The sequence below is a fragment of the Muntiacus reevesi genome, chromosome 6, assembly GCF_963930625.1.
Source record: "Muntiacus reevesi chromosome 6, mMunRee1.1, whole genome shotgun sequence".
Taxonomy (NCBI): Eukaryota; Metazoa; Chordata; class Mammalia; order Artiodactyla; family Cervidae; genus Muntiacus; species Muntiacus reevesi.
Window position 1 is genome coordinate 84,437,754 of NC_089254.1, and position 25,720 is coordinate 84,463,473.

At 35.1% G+C, this 25,720-nt stretch overlaps 1 protein-coding gene and 1 long non-coding RNA gene across 12 annotated transcripts in view; both read right to left on the bottom strand.

The window, feature by feature from the left end:
* Positions 1-25,720, bottom strand: part of LOC136171112 (uncharacterized) — a 1,397,893-nt gene that overhangs the window by 1,353,761 nt on the left and 18,412 nt on the right. The window lies entirely within an intron of this gene.
* POT1 (protection of telomeres 1) overlaps positions 1-25,720 on the bottom strand; it is a 93,866-nt gene that overhangs the window by 64,185 nt on the left and 3,961 nt on the right. For 6 of the 10 annotated variants that reach the window (XM_065938857.1, XM_065938856.1, XM_065938854.1 and 3 more), the window contains 4 exons: positions 23,389-23,480; positions 13,960-14,073; positions 11,074-11,121; positions 7,077-7,191 (listed from right to left, as the gene is read on the bottom strand). In XM_065938857.1, coding sequence (XP_065794929.1) covers positions 7,077-7,191; positions 11,074-11,121; positions 13,960-14,073; positions 23,389-23,480 — 369 coding nt within the window. Of the gene's footprint in view, positions 1-7,076; positions 7,192-11,073; positions 11,122-13,959; positions 14,074-16,507; positions 16,648-23,388; positions 23,481-25,720 lie in introns of all 10 variants that reach the window. The other 4 variants (XM_065938861.1, XM_065938862.1, XM_065938863.1 and 1 more) reach the window with 1 other exon arrangement.

Here is a 25,720-nt window from a genome sequence, read left to right on the forward strand (position 1 = left end):
AAGTGCTGGGGAAAGCATCATAACATATATGATGAAAAAGAGTAAGAAGCTGCCAGAAATCACTCAGAGAGGACAACCAAACTGAAAAACACAGAAGAGATTATATTTTTATTTTCTTAATTGATGTATGTGAAGTTGGGAGGGAAAGTAATATACTGAAGTAGAAGAAAATCTTAAAAATGCAGACAGAAATCAAAGTTTTTTGTAACTTATAAGTAATTTTTGTGAGTCCAATATTAATAGAATCCATTAGACCTGTGAAATAATATAATGAAGTATTCCATTGATAGCCACTTAAAATATGAGTGTGTGTTAGTCACTTAGTTGTGTCTGACTCTTTGTGACCCCATGGACTGTTGCCCACCAGATTCCTCTGTTCATGGGATTCTCCAGGCAAGAATATGGAGTGGGTTGCCATTTCCTTCTCCAGGGGATCTTCCTGACCCAAGGATCAAACCCGGGTCTGCTGTATTGCAGGCAGATTCTTTACCATCTGAGCTATAGGGAAGTCCACTTAAAATATATTTGTAATAATTCTGAATAATCTTGCAAAGACCAATTGCCAATGACTGATATATGACAGCTGTAGCATATAAAGATGCTGACTGTATATATACCCAATACAATCTGAACAAGCCGGTTTTACCACATATGGAAACCATAAATTAAATACAAAATTTTAAAAAAATTTTATTCAAGAATATAAACAAGGAGTGTATCACACAGTGTATCATAGGTCCTTAATAATGATCCCTAAAAAACCCTGCTACAAGAGCATAAAAGTATGCATCAATATACTGCTGACATTCTATTGCTTCAAATTATATTTAAGTCAACTGCTTCAGCACTAGTACACATTTTTATTATAAAGCTGACAACCTTTGTTGCTATTTTCAAAGTCTGGAATGTTACCTCTTCTTCCTCATCTATCAAAATCCAGTATCCTTTAAAGTTCAGCTCAAATGCTACATCTCCTAGAAACTTTTCTCCATTAGCATTAATCCCTCCCTTCCCACTCTAAAAGCAACTTGTTTATTCCTTTAGTCCCAGCATAATACAACTGTGCCTTGTATTAATTAGCTGATTTCCTTTGGGTCTCTCTCACTCATAAACTCTCTGAGTTATTTTATCTATGAACAACAATCTATTAGTCTCTGTCTTTAGACAACAACCTACTATAATATAATGCTACAGAAGGCTAGCAAAGACATTTTCCAATTGAATGAATAGAAGAATGTACCACAAATTTCATGAAAGAATGAGAAAACACTCATATTATTATTCACTGAAATAACTAAAACTATAAACTCAAGAAACAGAGTAAGTAGGCTAATAATTTTTTAGAGGAAAACATTCTGAGAGACATATTCCTAGGATATGGATAAGGAAGAGGGGATGCCACAAACCTCCTCAAAGAAGTCATCCTGAATATAAGAAAGCAAGTCATACAAAGGTTCAGTGACAGAATAAGAAAGAGCTTTCTTCACCTTCACTCTCCAAGTGGAAACCTAAGTATTTCCTACTGGCATGGACAGAATAGCCTGAAAATAGTGAAGAGAGGCTTAGCTTTCCTTTCCGAATCCTTAAAGGAATAAGTGATGACTAGCCGTGCTCTGGCTGCCTCCCCTCATGAAAGTAAGACAGCCAAGCCCTTGAGAAGAGTCTCAAGTCACTCAACTAGACATAATGCTTTAGCTCGAGAGAAATGGAAAACTCCATGCCTGTCCACAACCTTCATCTCATATAAAAGATAAATCCATCAATCAGCTTTAAAATACATATTCAAAAAGTTTAGTATGCTTCACAATGATGATTCTGTTCATTTTCAACAATAAAATGGACAACTAGAATTTTACAAATTGGGGAAAGACTAAGACCAAAGTGAAATCATCAACAATTATAATTATTGTAATGATTATCTGTCTAAAGTAAAAATTTTAATTTCTTGAGGGTGGAAAACAATTACATGCATCTTTGAATGTTTCACATCTAATATAACACCTGGAACATAGAAAGTTGTCAATGTTTGTTGCATAAATGCAAACGAGTGAACTGAAAAAAAAACTATATATTTATTTTATTTTAAATGCCATACATTAAACCAATACATATGCTGTAGCTTTGATATTAACTAAATATTCAGATAAGTGACTCTAAACATATCACAGATCAGGAGTTTCCAATCTGAAGCTCAAAGGAAGCAGGGACTGAACCTTTGATATTGTATGTTTAAGTCTTTACACATGCATATGTTTTTTTCTAGAAAATATGCCCAATGTTATCTGTACAAGATGAAACACTGCATACCTAGCTCTCTATATCCAGCTCTGCAAAGTGAAAGTAACTGTAAGGCTTTCACAGGAGGTAACTGATATAAATCTCAAAATCCCAAGAAGGTGACAATAACCTTGTCTTCCTACATGAAAGAGGCCATATTATGTACCCCAATGAGTGATAAATCAATTTGGATGATATAATGACCTTTTAATACATGTTGTTCTCATCATCCCTGAGAAATTCTCGGTTTTCATGACATCATCACAAATTAGTAAGAGATTGAGTAACTAGAGTCCTTTTAAAACAGGACTGAAGAAAGAAGAAAAAAAAAAGAAGACTTCCGGAAGAATAAAAGCTGCAACTACCCTGAGACTCAATACAAAGCTTAGGAAATAAAGCATGTGCAATGCTTTAAACAAGATGGCAATGTGCTACAGGTCATGTGTATTCATTAGCACAGAGGAGGCAAGTCTTCAAGAAAAATTTCAGCCAAGTAGTAAGGATGCAAAATTGCACCAAACTGTCTCTATTGCACTGAACTGAACATTTGTAAAATGAATTTTAATGAAAAATTCTAGCTGATGATATGTAAGAGAATAAATTTTTTCCACCTACCTAAGTTTGAGTTGCATAAAGGTAACTTTCCTCCACATAACTATTTTGTACATTAAGATGTAATGTTTAGGTTGTGGCCATGTATTTGTGAAATAACGTTGCTTTATATCACACAAAAGACGCACAGCTGTGGGTTATTCCTGTACATTTATTCTAGTCCTTCTCAGTGGTAATACAAATGAAGCTGATCCTTTCCTGAACACAAAAATCAGAGCTTTCTGTCTGACTCTCCTGCAGCATGTTGAAGGATAAACTCTATCAAACAGAAATAAAAATTAAGTGTAACTAAAATGAAAAGACAGATAGTTTGCAAATGCTACTATCTTGCTATTAGTAAAGATATCTCCCCATATCTTCAGACATATTTTAGAGCTTCAATGAATATATTCAGAAAAAATTGATGACATTCATTTTAACTTAGTATCTCAGAAGAAACAGAAATATAGGGACTGGATATCTGAGAGACATATAAGATGCATAGACTATATAATAAACATATTATTATACAGTTTCCCAGTGCTTTCATTATATACACATGAATTAATAACATTGTCAGAAGAAAACGATTATGCTATACAAAATTAATGTTGAGTCATCACAGCTGTTTTAAAAACAGCTATACTTTTATTTCCTAATTTCATGTTATTTTTTAACATATTTGCTGATTAATTTACTATAAACTTTTAATGATAAGCATTTACAACACACCAAGTGCAAGAAAGTTTTAAAATTTTATCTTCTACCAAGTTAGAGAACATTACTACCAGCGCTTATTCCTAAATTGGTCAGGTCAATGAAAGCCAGCGGGATAACACTCACCATCGGAAGAAGATCACAGTAACAGAATTCTCAGGATAAGCAATGTAAAATTCAGGGGGAAAAATTCAGTGAGAAGATCCTACTAAAGTGAAAGCATGCATGTGTATTTTGAATGGTAAGATGGGGTATGGAATGTAGACTTTGCAAAAAGGTAAAGTTGAATAAAAATATTTGAGAAATTCAAACAAAAATTTCTCTGCTTCAACGTTAGTGTTTAATTTTTTCCCCTCCTGCTAAAATAACAGAAGTCAGGGTTTTCAATGAAACATCCCTTTGGCATCTTCAAACTTAGCTACCTTCTATTTCAAACTTCTTATCTCTAGATCTAATAGGCTTCACATAGTCATTTTCACATAAACTAAGTTGTGACTACACATTAACAAAATATAAGGACCACATGAAAATAAAATTTTCCTCCATCCAACAAAGCAAGGAGTAAACTTGGAGGTCATTTCACAATAAAATTTACACATGTAATTTAATCAGGGCTTCCCAGGTGGCTCAGTAAAGAATCTGTCTACAATGCTGGAGATACGGGTTCGATCCTTGGGTCAGGAAGGTCCCCTAGAGAAGGAAGTGGAAACCCACTCCAGTATTCGAGCCTAGGAAATTCCATAAATAGAGGAGCCTGGCAGGCTACAGTTCATGGAGTCACAAAAACATCAGATAAGACTTAGTGACTGAACAACAATTTAATAAATTAAATCTTTAAAGAATATTAACTCACTGAGAACATCTTAGGGTTCTCAGCATGAGCCACAGCAGTTGGCAGACACACAGTAGATAAAGAAAATGTTTCATTAACACCACCCGTTTCATATTTTTACATCTTAAAATATGGCTACATCTTACAACTGACAGTAAAGTATAGCTTTTCTTAATAATCCATAAAACAATGATACATTTTACAAATTGTTGTTGTTTAAAATTAGACTCAACAGAGTTCAGTTCAGTCGCAACAGAGTAATAAATGTGAAATTTAATGCTGAACTGAATTAAACCAAGATGAAGTGCATTGTCTGTTAACTACATTAACTCTCAGAAAACTGAAATTCACACTTTTTGAAAACATTATTTTACGTTAGTCTGTTTCAAAGTTTGCACTTTTACATAAATAGGTTCAGTTCAGTTCAGTCGCTCAGTCGTCTCCAACTCTTTGCGGCCCCATGAACCGCAGCACTCCAGGCCTCCATCACCAACTCCGGGAGTCCATCCAAACCCATGTCCATCGAGTCAGTGATGCCATCCAACCATCTCATCCTCTGTCGTCCCCTTCTCCTGCTCTCAATCTTTTCCAGCATCAGGGTCTTTTCAAAAGAGTCAGCTCTTCACATGAGGTGGCCAAAGTATTGGAGTTTCAGCTTCAGCATCAGTCCTTCCAATGAACACCCAGCACTGAGCTCCTTTAGGATGATGCAGTCTAAGGGACTCTCAAGAGTCTTCTCCAACACCACAGTTCAAAAGCATCAATTCTTCGGTACTCAGCTTTCTTTATAGTCCAACTCTCACATCTATACCTAACTGCTGGAAAAACCACAGCCTTGACTAGACGGACCTTTGCTGGCAAAGTAATGTCTCTGCTTTTTAATATGCTGTCTAGGTTGGTCAAAACTTTCCTTCCAAGGAGTAAGAGTCTTTTAATTTCATAGCTGCATTCCATATATATGTGTTAGTATGCTGTAATGTTCTTTATCTTTCTGGCTTACTTCACTCTTATCAGCCTCTAACTAATAAAAAAAATTAAAAAAAAAAATAATTTCATAGCTGCAATCACCATCTGCAGTGATTTTGGAGCCCAGAAAAATAAAGTCAGCCACTGTTTCCCCATCTCTTTTCCATGAAGTGATCAGATGCCATGATCGTTTTCTGAATGTTGAGCTTTAAGCCAACTTTCTCACTCTCCTCTTTTACTTTCATCAAGAGGCTTTTTAGTTCCTCTTCACTTTCTGCCATAAGGGTGGTGTCATCTGCATATCTGAGGTTATTGATATTTTTCCTGGAAATCTTGATTCCAGCTTGTGCTTCATCCAGCCCAGCATTTCTCATGATGTACTCTGCATATAAGTTAAATAAGTAGGGTGACAATATACAGCCTTGACATACTCCTTTTCCTATTTGGAACCAGTCTGTTTTTCCATGTTCAGTTCTAACTGTTGCTTCCTGACCTGCATACAGGTTTCTCAAGAGGCAAGTCAGGTGGTCTGGTATTCCCATCTCTTTCAGAATTTTCCACAGTTTATTGTGATCCACACAGTCAAAGGCTTTGGCATAGTCAATAAAGCAGAAATAGATGTTTTTCTGGAACTCTCTTGCTTTTTCGATGATCCAGCGGATGTTGGCAATTTGATCTCTAGTTCCTCTGCCTTTTCTAAAACCAGCTTGAACATTTGGAAGTTCACGGTTCATGTATTGCTGAAGCTTGGCTTGGAGAATTTTGAGCATTACTTTACTAGCGTGTGAGATGAGTGCAATTGTGTGGTAGTTTGAGCATTCTTTGGCATTGCCTTTCTTTGGGATTGGAATGAAAACTGACCTTTCCCAGTCCTGTGGTCACTGCTGAGAATAGATTATATCTTCTCAATTAGCTTTAAAGCAACCCAAGTCTTTTGAATAGGGTGTTTAACCCTTTTACATTTAAAGAAGAACTTACTCTTGCCATTCTGCTAATTCTTTTCTGACTTGTAGCTCTTTTGCTCTGTTTCCTCTTATGATCTTCCTTTGTATTTCATTGATTTTTTTTTTTTTTTGTCATTACAAAAAGTCTGATTCCTTTCCCATTTTCTTTTGCGTATCATCCATAGGTATTTTCTTTTTGGTTAACAGAAAATTTACATAAGACATTTTACAGTTAAAACTGTCTCAAGCTGATAAAAAATAAACTATCACACACAAAAAGGCTACACTTTTACTCTCCCCAACACATACTCCATGTCACTGATGTTACAACATTACAATGTTATCCTTTTATATTGTGTACCCACTAACATGTATTTACAGGTAGTTCTTTTTTAAACATTTGTTATTTAACTTATGTACCAGAATTAAAATGATTTACAAATCATCATTACAGTATTACAGTATTCTGTAACTGGCTATATATTTACCTTCTCTTATTCTGTACTTTCGTATATACTTGCATATGCTGTCACGTTATTGTTTAGCATCCTTTTAACTTCTTTATTCTTTAGAACCTAAAGACGACACTTATCTTATAACTAAAACTGGCCAAAAAAATCTGCATCAGTATTGTTTGACAATGACAAATCAGAATTGAGCTTGTAAGACTTAAGAGTACCGAAGGAGCTGTGTTGAAACCAATAAAGCAGATCCAGTTCATTAAAATCTTCACCCATTTTAATACCTACCAGTTCCTCTGCTTAGGTACGGAGGTTTAAAGAACTTCACGACACCATAGACGTTCACAATCATGCCACCTTTAAGTTGATTCAGGGGTGTATATACATAATGTGTGGCTGGAGCCTAAAGAAAGACAGTGAATATATCAATATTATTAAGTATTTATTTTTAGATTTTAGAATCATGTTATGATCACTCTGTAAGTTAGTAAACTGATCTGCATCTATTTCTTTGTGTCTAAAAAAGAGATGTCTAAAAAAAAGGGAAATGTACAGCTTATAAAGGTTACTGTATATACTACTTTTTCTTATAAATAGCTTTGATTATTAATGTTGCAATGTGTATACAACTTAAAAAAAAGCAGTTTAAGAGATTTTAGTTTAAGCTTTTAACTTTAACTAGAATCACTTCAAAACTTATGGCATATATTTGTTTTTCTTATACTGCTATGAAGATTTTACTAAGGCCTATATAAAGGCAGATGATTATAAATGATATAAAGACTTTAAAATGGTAATAAAAGAAGAAAGTACATGAAATAACTATACATAAGTTTGGAAATAAAAGGGGAAGTGATTTACAGGTATTAGGTAAACCATTTCTTAAGATCAGCAATAAAACAATAACCCAGGAGACCTCCCTGGGATGGAAGGAGGCTTTACCAATAGCTCTCCTCCACACCCGTACTGCCCCTAAGGAACAGGTTGGTCTTAGTCCTTATGAGATGCTATATGGGGGACCTTTTGTTTATGTCAATGACCTCTTCCTAGATTCACAGGCTCAGACCCTCCGGTCTTATACCATGGCCGTTGTGCACTTCCAACAAGATATACACTTGTGGGGTGTCAACTAAGGCCTAAAAGATTCTAAACAGCCCCCATTGTATGCTCCAGAGACTCAAGTCCTAATTAAAGTCTGAAAAGATGGGTCCCCAAAGGCTCAACTCCAGCCCACATGGAAGGGCCCCTACCTTGTAATACTTTCTACCCCCGCAGCAGTCAAGGTACCCGGACATGACTCCTGGATTCACTACTCATGAGTCAAGCCGTGGAAAAAAACAGAAGAGGACACTCAATATAGCTGTGAGCCCCTGAGAGATCTCAGATACCTATTCAAGACGACAAATGAGTGCCATTCCAATGAATACCCCCAAAATTAAGTTTCTGGGGATAAGATTTCTCAGGACAGTTCTAAAGAGCAAACACAGCTTGGCAGGGGCTGTGTTCCAAAATAGACATGAGACAGATCTCCTGATCCCTGAACAAGTTGGGACTTGAGCCACCTTGAATGAGACATGTTGTTTCTGGATAAATACCTCCAGGTAAGTTAAAGAAAGTCTTACAGTTCTCAAAAAAAAAAAAAAGGAAAAATTCAGATCCTACAGGATCTCAAAGAATGAGCATAAGAGTTCTCAGGGTGGCTACGATCTCTCTTTGGGGGATCCTTCTCCTGGTGATGGGGAATTTGGAGTTGGCTAATAACTATGGTGTTGGAGAAGACTCTTGAGAGTCCCTTGGACTGCAAGGAGATCCAACCAGTCCATCTTAAAGGAGATCAGTCCTGGGTGTTCACAGGAAGGACTGATGCTGCATCTGAAACTCCAATACTTTGGCCACCTCATGCGAAGAGCTAACTCATTGGAAAAGACCCTGATGCTGGGAGGGATTGGGGGCAGGAGGAGAAGGGGACAACAGAGGATGAGATGGCTGGATGGCATCACCGACTCGACAGACATGGGTTTGGATGGACTCCGGGAGTTGGTGATGGACAGGGAGACCTGGCGTGCTGCAGTTCATGAGGTCACAGTCGGACATGACTGAGTGATTAAACTGAACTGAATACCCCTACTAATCTTTGTTATCACCATACTGGTGTTGCCTATGATTGCTCCACGTAGTATCAATTGTCTAACCTGTTTTGTCTCTGCCCAGGTCAAAAAGCTACAACATGCAGTGCCAGTTCAACAAGGATATATAAAACTACAGCCAACTATGGAAAATATCACTCACCCTTAGATGGACACTGCTATAAGGACTCTGAGGCTTGAGACTAGCAAAAGGGGGAGGCCCAATGCCTCTCCCCATTCCAGTTCAGCAGGGGGTAGCCAGAGAGACCTCGACGCCCCTACTCCCAAAGAATTGGGCCTCCCATCTCGAGTCTCTTGAGGGAGGAATGTTAGGTGGTTAGAATAGGAAAAAGGAGTCCAGAATGGTGGTGGCTAACAGAGAAGGAAAGAAAAAGCCCACAAAAATAGAACAGAGGAAGGTCCGAGGAGTGGAGTGAGAACCTCAGGTGTAATAAAAAGCCCTCCTGGCTAGCCCAATTTACATAGGGCAGGCTCAGGGGGAGGAGAAAAGAAAAACATAAAAAGAGGAGCCAAAATTGAGACTCTCACTCTCTTCTCTGCGCTTCTTTTGGGTTGGCCCTCCCTCACGCCTCGAGGATGTATTTTCCTTTGTTTGCCAAATAAAACTGAGCTGTAACCAAGCAGTAACACTGAGCTGTAATAACACTGGTCCAACCATCGCTTCAAATTTTTGCTGTGGCAAGACAGAACCAAGGAAATTACAAACACTATTAGTCAAACAATCCTGAAAAGGACTCAGTCACCTGGCTCTGTCACCCACCAATGTCACTCCCAACTGAAATAAGGTTACCTATCACACTAACAGTTAAAATTTAAAAATCAAATCAAAATGAAATGATTTTTTTCAAGGAGGCTCAGGTCAAACACAAGAAGGACAGAGCTTGCTTAGAAATCTCATCAAACCATGACATTAGAAAGAAAGAAAAATAATGGTTAGCATATAGGACAGGAAGACCTGAGAGGAGCTTAGCTCCCAAACTAACTGGATCCAATAAACTATCTTAACAAATATCTCTCTAATGTAGAGATGAAGCAAAGGCCAGCACAGCTCCAAGACCCTAACTCTTATGGTCTTCCAAATAATATACTTGTTAATTCACAACTAGCAATAAACTTCTTCATAGTAATTTGGTTTTTACTGTAAGTAAAACATATGTATATGTGTGTATAGCAGATAAGTTATATGCTAATATTTCAGTTATAAACTAATGCCTGATCTTCCTGAAAAAACATTTTTGCTAAGTACAGAGGCTTTCATTTACTTCTGCCTTATTTACAGGTGCATGGATGAATCATATATTTGAACTTGACCTATTTATAACAATTTTGAAAAATACTAATATCAGAGTTCACTGATATTTTTTTCAAAGTATATCAATCCTCTTATTGGTTATAGTTTCCCTAAATAACAAATTTAAATTATATTGTTATGGTAGTATTCAGAATTTAAAGCCTATACCCTGTAGTTACCGTCAACTAGAAACAAAGTTGATGAACTCTGTCCAATAGAAAGTAAAGGTTTAAGAACATAGGTAGAATATAAACTTTATACTAAACTTTACCAACATATTATCTTCTTTCTAGTTTCACTCAGCTACAAGTACTTGAAAAAATAGGGACCTTTTCATTGCTATGAGATAACAATATTTTTAGAAATATTGAAAAAATGATTTTAAAAAGAAAAGCAAAATGTATCACAAGTATAAAAAACTTCTTTACTGAAAATTACATAATTTATCAAATCACAGTTTAGTGCACAATAATCAGTTTTAAACATAAGCTGATGAAAAGCAAAATAAATGACTGCTTAAGATTTATAAGTAGCAAAAATCCTAGTGTCTTCACACAGTAAAATCTTTTTTTCCACTTTAATTTTCTTGTGCACATAACTTTCACAAAATATAAGCAAATATTCCATGTAACAGACAAACCAGATATTAATTATTATGCAAATATATAACTCAAATGTAATATCATCATGTATTGAAAAAGCAGAGATTATGTTTTCCCACTGTACTGATACAATTTCAAAGTTTATAGCTAGCTATAAAGTTGCCTGAATACATATTTGTATGTAAATATAGGCATGTGTCTGTGGGAGGGTGTATATTTCTAAATTAAAATGAACATCATCTTACCAAAGACATTGATTCTGTAGAACAATCTCTTACGGATTTAACATAAACCTGAAAAAAAGAGAGGATTTATTTGTATACAATCATGTCCAATGTGATTACAGACATTTAACTGTATTAAACCTACAATCTTAATTTTATACTATTAAAGTTCACTAGAACGGCATAATAGCTTACAAATGAACAGTGACAGTGACAAAATTGTCTAAGCTAAGCTTCAGTTTAATTCATTAATTTTAATATCATAGGACCACAGTGGTTCATATAATGCCCTGTTCAGATAAACAGAACACAACAAAACAGGTAGATGTTGGTCTGCAGGCACATGGCTTGACCCAATTTTGCTTCTCTGCCTGACAGCCTTGACCAAACAGGTAGTTTCCAACTGTGTGTATGTATGTGTATCTGTGTGTGTTGATACCGGTGGGGATGAAGAGAGAGGAAGAGGATGCAGACTTTCGTGTACGTGTATGGGGGGGTAAAGAGAGAGAGAGAGGATGATCATAAGCAATGAAACAGGAGGAAACATCAACCAGGAGAAATATCAACAATCTCAGATACGCAGATGATATCACTCTAGTGGCAGAAAGCAAAGAGAAACTAAAGAGCCACTAGGTAAGGATGAAAGAGGAGAGTGAAAAAGTTAGCTTGAAACTCAAAATTCAAAAAACTAAGATCATGGCATCTGGTCTCATCACTTTATAGCAAATATTAGGTTGGTGCAAAAGTAATTGCAGTTTTGCATTGCTGAATTTTGCTGTTTGATACTGGAATACATTATTAAATAAATGTGGTTATATCATACATCATTTTAATGTGCATTTTTAACTGTGGTTTTCCTAATGACTTATTATTTGGTGTTTATTTTATATTTATTTTAGAATATAGAAATAATGTTAGACAAAAAGCAAAATTCAAGCAACTTGTTTATTTGAGTTCAAAATGGATCACAAAGCAGAGAAGACAACTTTTAACATCAACACCACATTTGGCCTAGGAACTGCTAACTGCTAACATACAGTGCAGTATGTTAGCAGTGGTTCAAGAAGTTTTGCAAAGGAGATGAGAGCCTTGATGAGGAGGAGCTGAGAGGCTAGTGTTCAGAAGTTGACAACCGAGAGCAATCATCGAAGCTGATCCTCTTACAATTATACAAGAAGTTGTCAAAGAACTCAATGTTGTTCATGCTACAGTCACTTGAAGCAAATCAGACAGGTGAAAAAGATTGATAAGGGGTGTCTCATGAGCTGAATGAAAATCAAAAAGATAATTGTTTTGAAGTGTCATTTTCTCTTATTCAACACAATAACAATGAACCATGTTTTAATTGGATTCTGACATGTAATGAAAAGTGGATTTTATATGAGAACTGGTGATGACCAGCTCAGTGACTGGACCAAGAAACTCCAAAGCACTTACCAAAGCCAAACTTGCACCAAAAAAAGGTCGTGGTCACTGGTGGTCTGCTGCTGGTCTGATCCACTACAGTTTTCTGCATCCCAGTAAAACCATTACAACTGAGAAGTATGCTCAGCCAATCCATGAGATGCATGAAAAACTGCAAAGCCTGAAGCCAGCACTGTTCAACAGAAAGGGTCCAATTCTTCTCCATAATACCTGACTGCACCAACACTTCAAAAGTTGAACAAACTGGGCTATGAAGCTTTGCCTCATCTGCCATATCCAACATATCCACTTCTACAAGCATCTCAACAACTCTTTGCAGGAAAACTCTTCCACAATGAGCAGGAGGCAGAAAATGCTTTCCAAGAGTTCATCGAATCCTGAAGCACAGATTTTCATGCTACAGGAATAGAGAGACTTATTTCTTATTGGCAAAAATATGCTGATTGTAATGATTCCTATTTTGATTAATAAAGATGTGTTGGAGTCTAGTTATAATGATTTAAAATTCACAGTCCAAAACTGCAATTACTTTTGAACCAATCTAACAGAAGGGGAAAAAGTGGAAGCAGTGACAGATCTTATTTTCTTGGGCTCCAAAATCACTGCAGATGGTAACTGTAGCCATGAAATTAAAAGATGTTTGCTCCTTGGAAGGAAAGCTATGACAAACCTAGATAGTGTATTAAAAAGCAGAGACATCACTTTGCCAACAGAGGTCTGTTTAGTCAAAGCTATGGTTTTACCAGCAGTCATATATGGATGTGAGAATTGGACCATCAAGAAGGTTGATCACCAAAGAATTGATGGTTTTGAACTGTGGTGCGGGAGAAGACTGTCCAGAGTCCCTTGGATAGCAAGGACATCAAACCAGGTAATCCTAAAGGAAATCAACCCTGAATATTCATTAGAAGAACTGATACTGAAGCTATGATCACCTGATATGAAGAGCCAACTCATTGGAAAAGATCTTGATTCCAGGAAAGATTGAAGGCAAAAGAAGGGGGCAAACAGAATGAGATGGTTAGATAGCATCAACGACTCAGGGGACATGAATCTGAGCAAACTCTGGGAGATACTAGAGAAAGGAGGAGACTGCAGTGCTGCAGTCCATAGGGTCGCCAAGAGTTGAACAAGACTTAGTGACTCAACAACAACAACAGGAGGAAATCAGTTTTATCTTAAAAGGGGAATCTGATTAATTTCAGGTAAATTCAAGCAGACCATCAAAGAGGATGACAGTACAATTGCAAAGAATAGGATCAGGTTTAAAGTGCCTGTGAAGTTTTAAGAAATTCATTAACAAATTACTTATCTTTAAGGGATATTATGTTTAGAATGACTTCATTCTAAACATAAAGCTAAGAAAAGGATTTCTATTTTCTAAACTTAAAATATTTAATTACAATAATTCAGTCAGACAAAATAGTTTATCTGCAGATATACAGAAATACTACTTCTATTCTAAAAAAGTTGCACACTTACATAAACAGTTGATTTGAAGTTCTCAGATGCTTTCAAAAATAAGCAATGTTTACCATCTCTGCTTGGAGATGAAGATGCTGACAAAACAACAAATCCAGCCACTGCAATGGTGTCCTATATAGAATAAAATAATTTAAAACCATCAATATATCATAATTCTGAAAGCCACATAGATTTTTATTTTTATTACTATGTAAAAAAGGAAATCATTTCTGTAAGATGGAAAACAGGCTTCCCTAAACTTACATAATGTTTTCTGACTCTAAGATTTAGAATACCATCTCCTACAAAAATGGGTATCAGTAATGTAGGCATAGACAAGTACAATGCCTCTCTTAATGGACCACATAGAGATTTTTAGTGAAGTGAATCTGTTATACATATACATATATCCCCTCTTTTTGGACTATTTTGCCATCTATCACATTACAGAGTGCTGAGTGCTATAGAGAGTGCTCTGCTATACAGCGGGTCCTTATAGTTATCTATTTTACATACAGTAATGTGGATATGTCCATCCCAATCCCCCAATTTATCCCTCCCCAATTTATATATTTATATTATAAACGTGTGTGTCATGTGTTCAGTCGTTTCAGTCATGTCAGACTCTTTACGACTCATGGACTGTAACACACCAATCTCTTCTGTCCATGGGATTCTCCAGGCAAGAATACTGGAGTGGGTTGCCATTCCTTCTTTCAGGAGATCCTCCTGGGATCAAACCGTCTCCTGAATTGTAGACAGATTCTTTACTACTGAGCCACCTGGGAAGCCCTATATACATGAATTTATGTTTACTTTATACATATAAATTGCACTGAAGGGGCTCAGTGATCTCATCCCAACGGAATTTGCCTGTTTTATCGCCATATACTTCCATTCAATACTACACAAATCATATTCTTTTAAATATCTAGTGCTTTTCCACATACATTTTTGGAATATTCTTAGCCCGCACTAATAATAAACAGCATTTTTCTCTTCTGCACATATCTGATCCTACCTATATTTGAAAATCTAGGCTGTAAATGTTTCTTCCCTGTGAGGTTTATCTTAGATTGTACCCCAAAGAAGGGAGAAGGAAAAATAATTCTTCCTTCTTCTAAACTCTCCTATACATCATTTTAATATTTTTTATATTGTGTTATTTATAAACTTTCTTAATATTTTTACTGCCCTTAAAACTCTGTCAGATCCTTGAGACGAAGAATGTCTTATCCATGTGGCTATCTTATACAAGTGAATGGTGGAGGCTGCTGTTCATAATCAATGGTCAATAAATACATTCTGAATAAATTAATCAGCACTGGTAAAAACTGAAATATTGAACTTCACAAAGAGAAAAATAAGTGGCCTAGGATTCATATTTAATGAATTTATTAATCATAATGGCTCTCAAATTAATTCAAATACACAGAGGATAAGAAAGATAAATATACAATAGGTTGTTTTAGTTTGCATAAACATTCATTAGACTAAGTTGAAAATGAGATTTAATATAAATTGTTCTAAGTTTCTGAGAAGAGCATACTGAAGCCAATCAAACAAGAACGGGAAATACATGGTTCAGTAGTGAGACTAAAGTATTCTGGTATATCAGAGTGGGCCCCTATCTCAGTCTACTGAAAACAGAAATAGGAAATCAGCCTGAGAAGCATAACCCTGCTACTAAAAATGATAAGGTTTTAATCGCTATCTTTGCATCAATGTTATAAAAGTGAAAACACATGAAATGAAATCTTTGAACCAACTCAGAATACTCAGGTATCACAAAGGGGTCATTTCCCTTTTGTTACAGTGCCTTAGAAAGACTGAATCAAAAATAACAAAAAAAGAAAGACTGAGTCCTCATCATTAAACAATTTTTAGTTTAGCTAAAAGGAATATTTCTACCACAAATGAGTCTCCAGGATAATGAAATCAGGACACATCTTTTTAACATAAGTGTTCTTTAAAAATGAACAATTAAAAAAAAAAATCAGGCAACTTACTTGCATATAAACAAACATGGTTTTTACATACTAATATTTCCTAATGATTAACACAATCAGTGGTGAAATAGGAAGTAAATCAATAGATATCAAAAATGTAAATCATAAAACTAGTGTGCTAATTTTAATGGATAATACATTAAAAATTCTCATGACTGAGCAGGAAAAAGGCAGAGAAAATATGAAGCAACTGATAATCCAAAAAGAAAAATTTATCTGACTTTACCAAGCATTAAAGTAATTTTTACTATACAGAACTTGCAAATATTGTTAGGTTATTACACCTTAAAACACTGCTCAAGAGTGAAAGGGTACAGGGAAAAGTCAGGCAACTGATGTCACTGATAGTAGAGTGACTGACAGAAAAGATTTCTCTAACATATGAAATGTATTTCATGGGTATTACTAGCATCTATTGGATCGTGTAACACCAAGGACATAACTGGAAGTAATACATGGAATATAAGCATGAAAACCAAAATCTTTAAGTGGTCTCAAAACATTTTATGATCTGATACCCCCACCCCAGACCAACAGCAATATTTTGTGGGACTCACTATGGAATTCTGCCTTCCCATAATTCCTTAGCATTCCAGGATCCTCAGGCAGGGATGATCTACTCTCCTAGTACCCCTGTGCTCATTCTTCCTGCTATTTTTCTTATTCTGCTACTCAATCTTCTCAGTACACATCACATCTGGATAAAATAATTAATTACATAATAGTTGTTTAATTTCACTTTTCTCCACTGAAAACCACTGCATGATGGCAAGGTTCATGACTGTCTTAATCAGGTAAGATTTTTCAGACATCAAGCATAGAAGACAAAAAACAGTCAACAAAGCTTTAGACAACTCAGTGAAGACTGAAACATATGAATATACACATGAAACATACACACATATTATATAAAATATACCTTCATTAAATCTTAACATAAACTATACAACTACCACAAAAATTACTTCAAAGAAACTTGGCATTTTAGAATTACAAAGGACCTTAGAAATCATGTAATCACGTATATCTTCACTTTTCAGATAAGAAAATAAGGGCCAGAGAGGATAAATGAACAGTCTGTGGTCACATACAGCTAATTATTGTAGAACAAGACAAGAATCCAGATCTCTGACTTCCAGGTACTACTCTATCTGCTCTTTCAAAACTGAATCTTATAGGGGTGGGAAAAAAAATATTTTAAAGTACTTTGAAAAAGTTGTATTTTATATCTACATACTAATGCTAAAACTTTCTTTAAGCGAAAGCTAAAACTGAAAAAAATGCCTCAGATGAATCGAGTTTCAATCAGAGCATTCATATTTTCACAAAATGTGCATTAATCTAGCAAAGATGTTTTAGGACTGCTATACTTAAACACAGAGCCAAGCTTAAGAAAACAAGTGACAAAGAATGGTATAAGAACTGAAGTACAAATAAAGTTCATCCTTTTATGCAAAAAGGTTTACCTTTGATTTGCAATAATCTTTACCCTTGACACTAAAAACTCTAAAAAAAATAGCCTAATTAGACCTCTCGGATGATTAGCATTCATGATTTTAAATGCAGAAAGAATTCAAATTGTGAACTCAGTCTTCTCACTATTATATTTTAAACAGAGAAACACTGACTTGTCATTATCAATATCCTGTTACCAGACAAGTACTAATTAGTTGTATAGTTTTATCCTATTTTAATGAATACCTACTTAAAATGTATTTCAATAGCAGAAAACACCTTTCATATCAGTTAGGAAAAATGCTAATATCTAATATATCACACATGTTTCACAGAATGCATACATGCTAATTCATTTTATTACAAACTTTTTATATTGCTTTTCAAATAAGAATAAACACAAGAATTTTAAGGATAAAGATAAAAATGTATTTAAAATATAAGCAAACAAATCCCTAATATTCAATACCATGTATTTATTTCTAAAACACTTCTCTAAGATGTCCAAGATATGTTGTGAAATAAAGCAATTTACAAAACATGGATAGTATGATGTCATTTGATAACACACATATATGAGTTTACATATACATATATATACGCATACATACGTAAGTATACATATATACATACATATATAACACTGGAAGGATACCAGAAAAATGGCATAGCAGTGGTATCATCTAATAATGGGAGTAAGTGATGGGAGTGAAACTTTCCCTGTTAAACACCTAGTAAGTATTCTCACTTTCATTCCCCTCCCTCCCTCTCATCATTTCTGAAGAATATCTTTCTCAAAAAAAGACATGATTTGGAGTCTTATGAAACACTGAATTCTTAGTAATTCAGAACTGTCATCATAAATATTAATTATTTAAACAAAGCTGAAATACAGTCATGCCTTTAAGGGCAAGAATAATCATAAGGAATAACAGTAATAACAGACCGCTACTGGAGCCACTCACAGAAGCGCCTCATTAAAGTAGTTATACAGATACTGATTTTCACCCTACCTAAACAGCCTCAAGCAGATTTGATTGTATGTGTGATACACTAGCTTCATAACCTTTTTATTTCTTAGTCCACTTTCCTGATAAGGCTGTCGGGTAGTACTTTTTTTTTTTTTAGTATACTTGCCTCTAGAACTTCACAGTGCCATACCAACTATGTTAAAACTATATTACAATCAAAACTTTTAAAATTGCATCAAAAATTACTCTGGTTACTATTGTGAGAGAAAGCCTAATGAACTATCCTAGGAGTTTTAGAACATGAACTGCATGGCAACTATTTGCTTTCCTCAAGTTTTAAAGTAAGATTTCAAGATACACCACTGATTTAATAACAACTGTTCACTGAGGAAAAAATAAATCACTACATTAATTCTTTTCTTTGTTCAAATTAAAAATTAAGGAAAAAATTAACTGATTTACCATCTCTTCACAGAAACTTAGCAAAACAATCCCAGAAGAGAATATACACAAAACATTCTCTGACACAAATCGTAGCAATGTTTTCTCATGTCAGTCTCCAAACAAACACACAGTCTCCAAACATACAACTAATCAATTCTATGTCAAGTCAACAAGTGCCTTATTAGTTTTGGTCTTTACAGTTTCTGAATTACTGTTAAGCTCTCACTGATTCCTCTACCTTAAATCTCTTCCTGGTAGAAGAATATAAATTGAAAAATAATCTGGAAGATAATCAGGGAAACTGGAACAGGCTTGATACATACACACACACACACACACACACACATATACACAAATTATTATAGGCATAATGATGAAATTGTGCTTATGCATGTATACAAATACATAGGAAAAGAAAAATATACATAGATATGTGTGTGTGTGTACACATGACTGCACCGATGATGTCATGATTTATAAAAGCTGATGTTAACACTTCAGTAGTATAATTATATTGTGTATATATTCATTTGTGTATATACATAAACACATATATACATATACATATATACATAATTTTAGGATGCTTTCTCTTTTATATACTGAAATTTTTAGGGTTTAAATTATATAACTCCTGCTATTTGCCTCAAAATAATCTGTGGCAGTAAAATGAGTAGATGAAATGGATGAAATAAGAGCCTAAGTATTGATTACTACTGAAGTTAGATGCTCAGAATATGGACAGTTATTATACAACTCTTACCACTTATACATATGTTTGAAAGTTTTCATAATAAAAAATTTTAAGGACTAACAGATAAAATGTTCCACTAAAAACTTTGTGCCTACTGTTTGATGTTTTTCCCCAAATCCTCCAGGCAGATTCAGTTTATTGAGGTTGCTACTCCAGTTCTATTCTAGTCACCACCATTAAATGATTTCCAATAGACTAGAGATAGTGGACACCATAAGGTCAAGCACTGTGTCTTATTCATTTTGGTTTCTCTAGAGCCTAGCACAAAGTCAAGCAAAATGTCAGCCCTTAATAAATGTTTACTGAACCTAAATGAATGTAAATGAAAAAAGAGACAGAGTACAGACAATCTCATCTGACTTTGTCATTTTACAGAAACCATTGTTTTTCCTCATATCATTTACTTGTTAGTAAAAACCATAAATCACCCATATGTCTAATATTTCTGTAGCATCATTTTAGAAGTATTTTCTAATACTAAACAATTTATCTGGAGACTTATCAATGACTCAATAATTTTTATAGCTATATGCTTCAATATTAGTTAATTGTCAAAACTGGTATTGCAAATATCCAGAGGAGCACTAATTAACATCAAAGATGTCATATGATTCTTATTAAAAGACAATTTTAAATCATTTTAATACACATGAAGAAAAAAAATCTGTATTATACACCAGAGACTGGTTAAGTTCTGTAGATGTGCTGTCCAATACAGTAAAAACTAACCATATGTGGCTATTTAATTAAAATGATACAAAGTTTAAAATTCAGTTCCTCAAGCCATATTTTAAGTGCTCATTGGCCAAATAAGACAAGTAGCTACCATATTGACAACACAGATCTAGAACATTGCCAGCATAGCAAACAGATCTATTGGATGGTACAACTGTTTTTGCTGTGTCTATCTTATACCCTACAACACTGCTAAATTCATATATTAGCCCTCTCAGCTTTTTTTTTTTTTTTTGGATTTTTAAAGATTCTATATATATTGGATCAGGTCATCTGAGAAGACTTGTTGTTCAGTCGCTTGGTCATTTCTGACTCTGCAAACCCATAGACTGCAGCACACCAGGTTTCCCTATCCTTCACTTTCTCCCTGAGTTTGCTCAAACTCATGTTCATTGAGTCAAGGATGCCATCCAACCACTTTATCCTCTATCACCCTCTTCTCTTGCCCTCAATCTTTCCCAGCATCAGGGTCTTTTCTAATTAGTCAGCTCTTCACATCAGGTAGCTGAAGTACTGAAGCTCCAGCATCAATCCTTGCAATGAATATTCAGGGGTGATTTCCTATAGGATTGATTGGTTTGATCTCCTTGCTGTCAAGGGACTCTCAAGAGTCTTCTCCAGTACCGCAGTTTAAAACCATCAATTCTTCAGTGCTCAGCCTTCTTTATGGTCCAACTCTCACATCCGTACATGACTACTGAAAAACCATAGCTTTGATTATATGGACCTTTGTCAGCAAAGTGATGTCTCTGTTTTTTAATACACTGTCTAGGTTTGTCATAGCTTGTCTTCCAAGGAGCAAGCATCTTTTTTAATTTTATTGCTGCAGTCGCTGTCTGCAGTAATTTTCAAGCCCAAGAAAATAAAGTCTGTCACTGTTTCCATTGTTTCCCCATCTATTTGCCATGAAATGATGGGACCAGATGTCATGGTCTTCATTTTTTGAATATTTAGTTTTAATCCAGCTTTTTCACTCTCCTCTTTCACCTCCATCAAAATGTTCTTTAGTTCCTCTTCACTTTCTGCCGTTAGGGTGGTGTCATCTTCATACCTGAGGTTACCGATATTTCTCCTGGTAATCTTGATTCCAGCTTCATCCAGCTTCATCCAGCCCAGCATTTCACATGATGTAATAGAAGTTAAATAAACAGAGTGATAATATACAGCCTTGACATACTCCTTTCCCAATTTGGAACCAGTTTGTTGTTCAACTTCTGGTTCTAACTGTTGATTCTTGACCAGCATAAAGATTTCTCAGGAGGCAGGTGAAGTGATCAGGTTTTCTCCTCTCTTTAAGAATTTTCCAGTTTGTTGTGATCCACACAATCAAAGGCTTTAGTACAGTAAATGAAGCAGATGTTTTTCTGGAATATTCTTGCTTTTTCTATGATCCAATGCATGTTGGCAATTTGATCTCTGGTTCCTCAGCCTTTTCTAAATCCAGCTTGAACATCTGAAAGTTCTTTGTTCATGTAGTTACTGTTAAAGCATAGCTTGAAGGATTTTGAACATTACTTTGACAGCATGTGAAATGAGTGCAATTGTGCAGTAGTTTGAACATTCATGGGCATTGCCCCTTTTTGGGATTGGAATGAAAACTGATCTAGTCTTCCGGTTTCTATTGTTTTCCTCTATTTTTTTGCATTGTTCACTTAAGAAGGCTTTCTTACTCCAGGCTAGTGTTTGGAACTCTGCATTCAGATAGGTATATCTTTCCTTTTTTCCTTTTCCTTTCACTTCTCTTCTTTTCTTAGTTATTTGTAAGGCCTGCTCAGATAACCATTTTGCCTTTTTTCAATTTCTTTTGCTTGGAAATGGTTTTGGTCATCACCTCCTGTACAATGTTAAGACCCTCTGTCCATATTTCTTCAGGAACTCTATCAGGTCTAATCCCTTGAATCTATTTGTCACTTTCACTGTTTAATCGTAAGGGATGTGATTTAGGTCATACCTGAATGGCCTACTTTCTTCAATTTAAGTCTGAATTTTCAAATAAGGAGTTCATGATCTGAGCCACAGTCAGCTTCCGGTCTTGTTTTCGCTGATTGTACAGAGCTTCTCCATCTTCAGCTGCAAAGAATATAATCAATCTGATTGCAGTATTAACCATCTGGTGATGTCCACGTGTAGAGCTGTCTCTCATGTGTTGGAAGAGGGTGTTTTCTATAACCAGTGCGTTCTCTTGGCCAAACTCTTGTTAGCCTTTGCCCCACTTCATTTTGTACTCCAAAGCCAAACTTGCCTGTTATTCCAGGTATGTCTTGACTTCCTACTCTGAGAAGACTTCCTACTCTGAGAAGAGAGATATTTTTATTTCTTCTTTACAGATTAGATGTCTTTCTTTTCTTTCTTATTTGACTGCTCTGGCTAGAAGTTCTAGTGCAGTGCTGAGTAGCAGTGCTTTTCATCCCTTTGTTCTATCATTAATGAGGGGAATTTTGTTGCTGTTCAGTTGCTAAATGTGTCCAATCCTGAGACCCCAAGGACTGCAGCGCTCAGGCTTCTCTGTCCCCCACTATGTCCTGGAGTTTGCCCAAATTCATATCCATCTAGTTAGTGATGCTATTACAATGTAATACAATGTAGTACAATGATTTTCTTAAGTTGAACCAAACACAATTTCTGGGATAAATCCCTTTGGTCATGGTGTTTACTCTCCTTTTAATATGCTGCTGGGTTTGTTTGGTATCATCTTGTTGGGGATTTTAGCTGGCATTTATTTTATAATAATTACAGAAAATATTATAGACATACTCATATAGACTTATAGCTCATATTATTTTTTAGTTAGTAAGGATTATTTTTAAGTAAGAGAAAACGTACCTATCTTTAAGACAGTCTATTGAATTCTGAAAATTAAACTTCAGTGAGAGGAAAAATTGTCCCTTTTTCTGTCAATGATAAGTTTCACTAATCTCTTTGGAGTGTTCAATTTTAAGGATGTTGCTTTATTAAAAAGTATAATTTTTCATACATCTGCAAATCTATAATGAACTTCTAAAAAATGGCTTATAGGATACATACAGCATGATCAATAATTCTATTTCTAAAGAGATAAAGTAATATAAAATGATTTTACCCCTTCATAGAAAACTCTGGCACAGTCCTTTGCTAAGCTTCCAAAAAATAATATATTGATCTTGCTGATCTCTGAACTCGAATTATCTTGTTCTATAGAGAAACACACAGAAAAACACATCAGATACAGCTTTATGGACACACAAAAAATTGCTGACAACTAAATTCTAAAACCCATAGTTACTTCAAAATAAAATTATGAAAAAGAGTAATTAAAATGCTTATAATTCACTTTTAGTTTACTCTATCACCTTAAAATCACAAAAATAATGTACAGAATGCTACTAGGCATTAAAACCAGAATTATAACTAGTTTCAACTATGTTTTACAAATTTCTGTAAATACCACATTAACATCACATAATGATCACTTTCAATTTATTTTCCCATGGTTACAATCAAAAGAGCTGAATAAGATACTGAATAAGAACTAAATAAAAACAATTCAATTTTTATAGTGTATAACATCACTCTCCAAATACTTTATTTTTACTGAACTTCTGGTAATATATAATTATCAGAACTTTAAGTTTTAAGCTAGACAAGTGAGTTCTCTGCAGCACCCATTTATTGAAGAGTAAAAGAGTAGTGTGTGTATAAAAACTGAACTTTTTGTGATTTTGACAATAAGAACTATTTGGAAAAGAAGAAACAGATATGCTACGAGGAATCTCATTTGGAAATTCTAGGCTTTGGGGAAGACTCTCCATAATCTTTGTTCTCCAGAGGTCACCTCCTAGAACCACTGAAGCAAAGCCAAATACTAAGATTCAGTTACTGTATCATCTGAGGGAGGTCTCATTAATATCAGCTTTCAAACAATTACTCCAACGGCCCTCACATCAGACTTTCATGTATCTATGAAGTATATGAAACATCTTTCCAAAACTTGCAGTGTAACTTATAACTCTTCAATCTGCTACTTTATCACCAGCAGTGAAAAAACTATCACACATCTGCCTATTACCTCCTTTTGTTTACTTCTGTCATCCAATTCCTCAAAATAAGTAGATACATAAATTAAAACACTAATGTTCTCAAAAATACAATCAAGATATATATAATCAAGATAAATATAATCAAGATATAACTTACTTCTTTAATATAGTAAATGCCCTGTCAGATGTCTATTTCTGGCCATGACAAAAACAACAACTATATATATATATATATATATATATATATGTATATATATATATGTATGTGTATATATATATATGTATGTATGTATATATATATATGTATATATGTGTGTATATATATATAAAAACACAAGTTTTCAGACAGTGGACAACAGGAAGTGCAGGCAACTATTCTCTTTGAGAAGGAAAGCAAAGCCAGAGCCTTAATTTATTCCCTGGAGATTCTAGGCAACAGAAAATGGAGGTAAATCTAAAGAAAGCCCAACAGCCTCACTGAATCCAGGAGAGAGGAGAGTTCAGATTTGAGGACAGCAAAATGGACAGAATTTGTGCAACATGTTGCTGAAAGGAAGACAGCAGCATAGACAAGTGCTCTGGAGATGAGTGCCTTTGGGTCTTTGGCTGAGTACTGATCTCCAAAAGCACGGGAGGAAAGAATCCCAAAAAGGAATCAGAACCACTTGAAAGAAAGAGGCGGGATAATTCTGAGACTCACACAGTGCTGTGAACTGTTCCGGCTCCAGAGTGGAATCCTCACACCCAAAGCACATGGTAAACTTGTCAGAAGGGCACTTCCTTAGTTATCAGGACAAATTAGTCCCCACATAAACGCTGCTCTAGACCCACCCTAACAAAGTTAATCAAATTGATTCCAAGAGAATTTATAGTATTCCAAAATGAAGATAAATAATATTTAAAGAATTACAAATAAATCCAATATGTGATAATATAAAATTCTGAATGTCCAGCGTTCACTTAAAAGCTGATTTAAAAAATCAATAAAATAAATCTCCAGCCAGAATGATCAGGAAAAAAGTAAGAGAGAGAGACAGAAGTCATGAATTATCAAATCAATGAAATACGACATCACTACAGATCCTACATACAATAAAAGCATATAAAAAGTATTTTATGAATGACTTTACACCAACATATTGACAACCAAGATGACCTGGATAAATTCCTTTAGAAACACAATGTATCAATACTTACCCAAGAAAGAAAGAGATAATTTCAATAGCCCTATGTCAATTACAGGGACTGAACTTAGAATTAAATCTTCCTAAGAAGATCAGTCCTGGGTGTTCACTGGAAGGATTGATGTTGAAGCTGAAACTCTAATGGCCACCTCATGCAAAGAGTTGACTCATTGGAAAAGACCCTAATGCTGGGAAGGATTGGGGGTGGGAG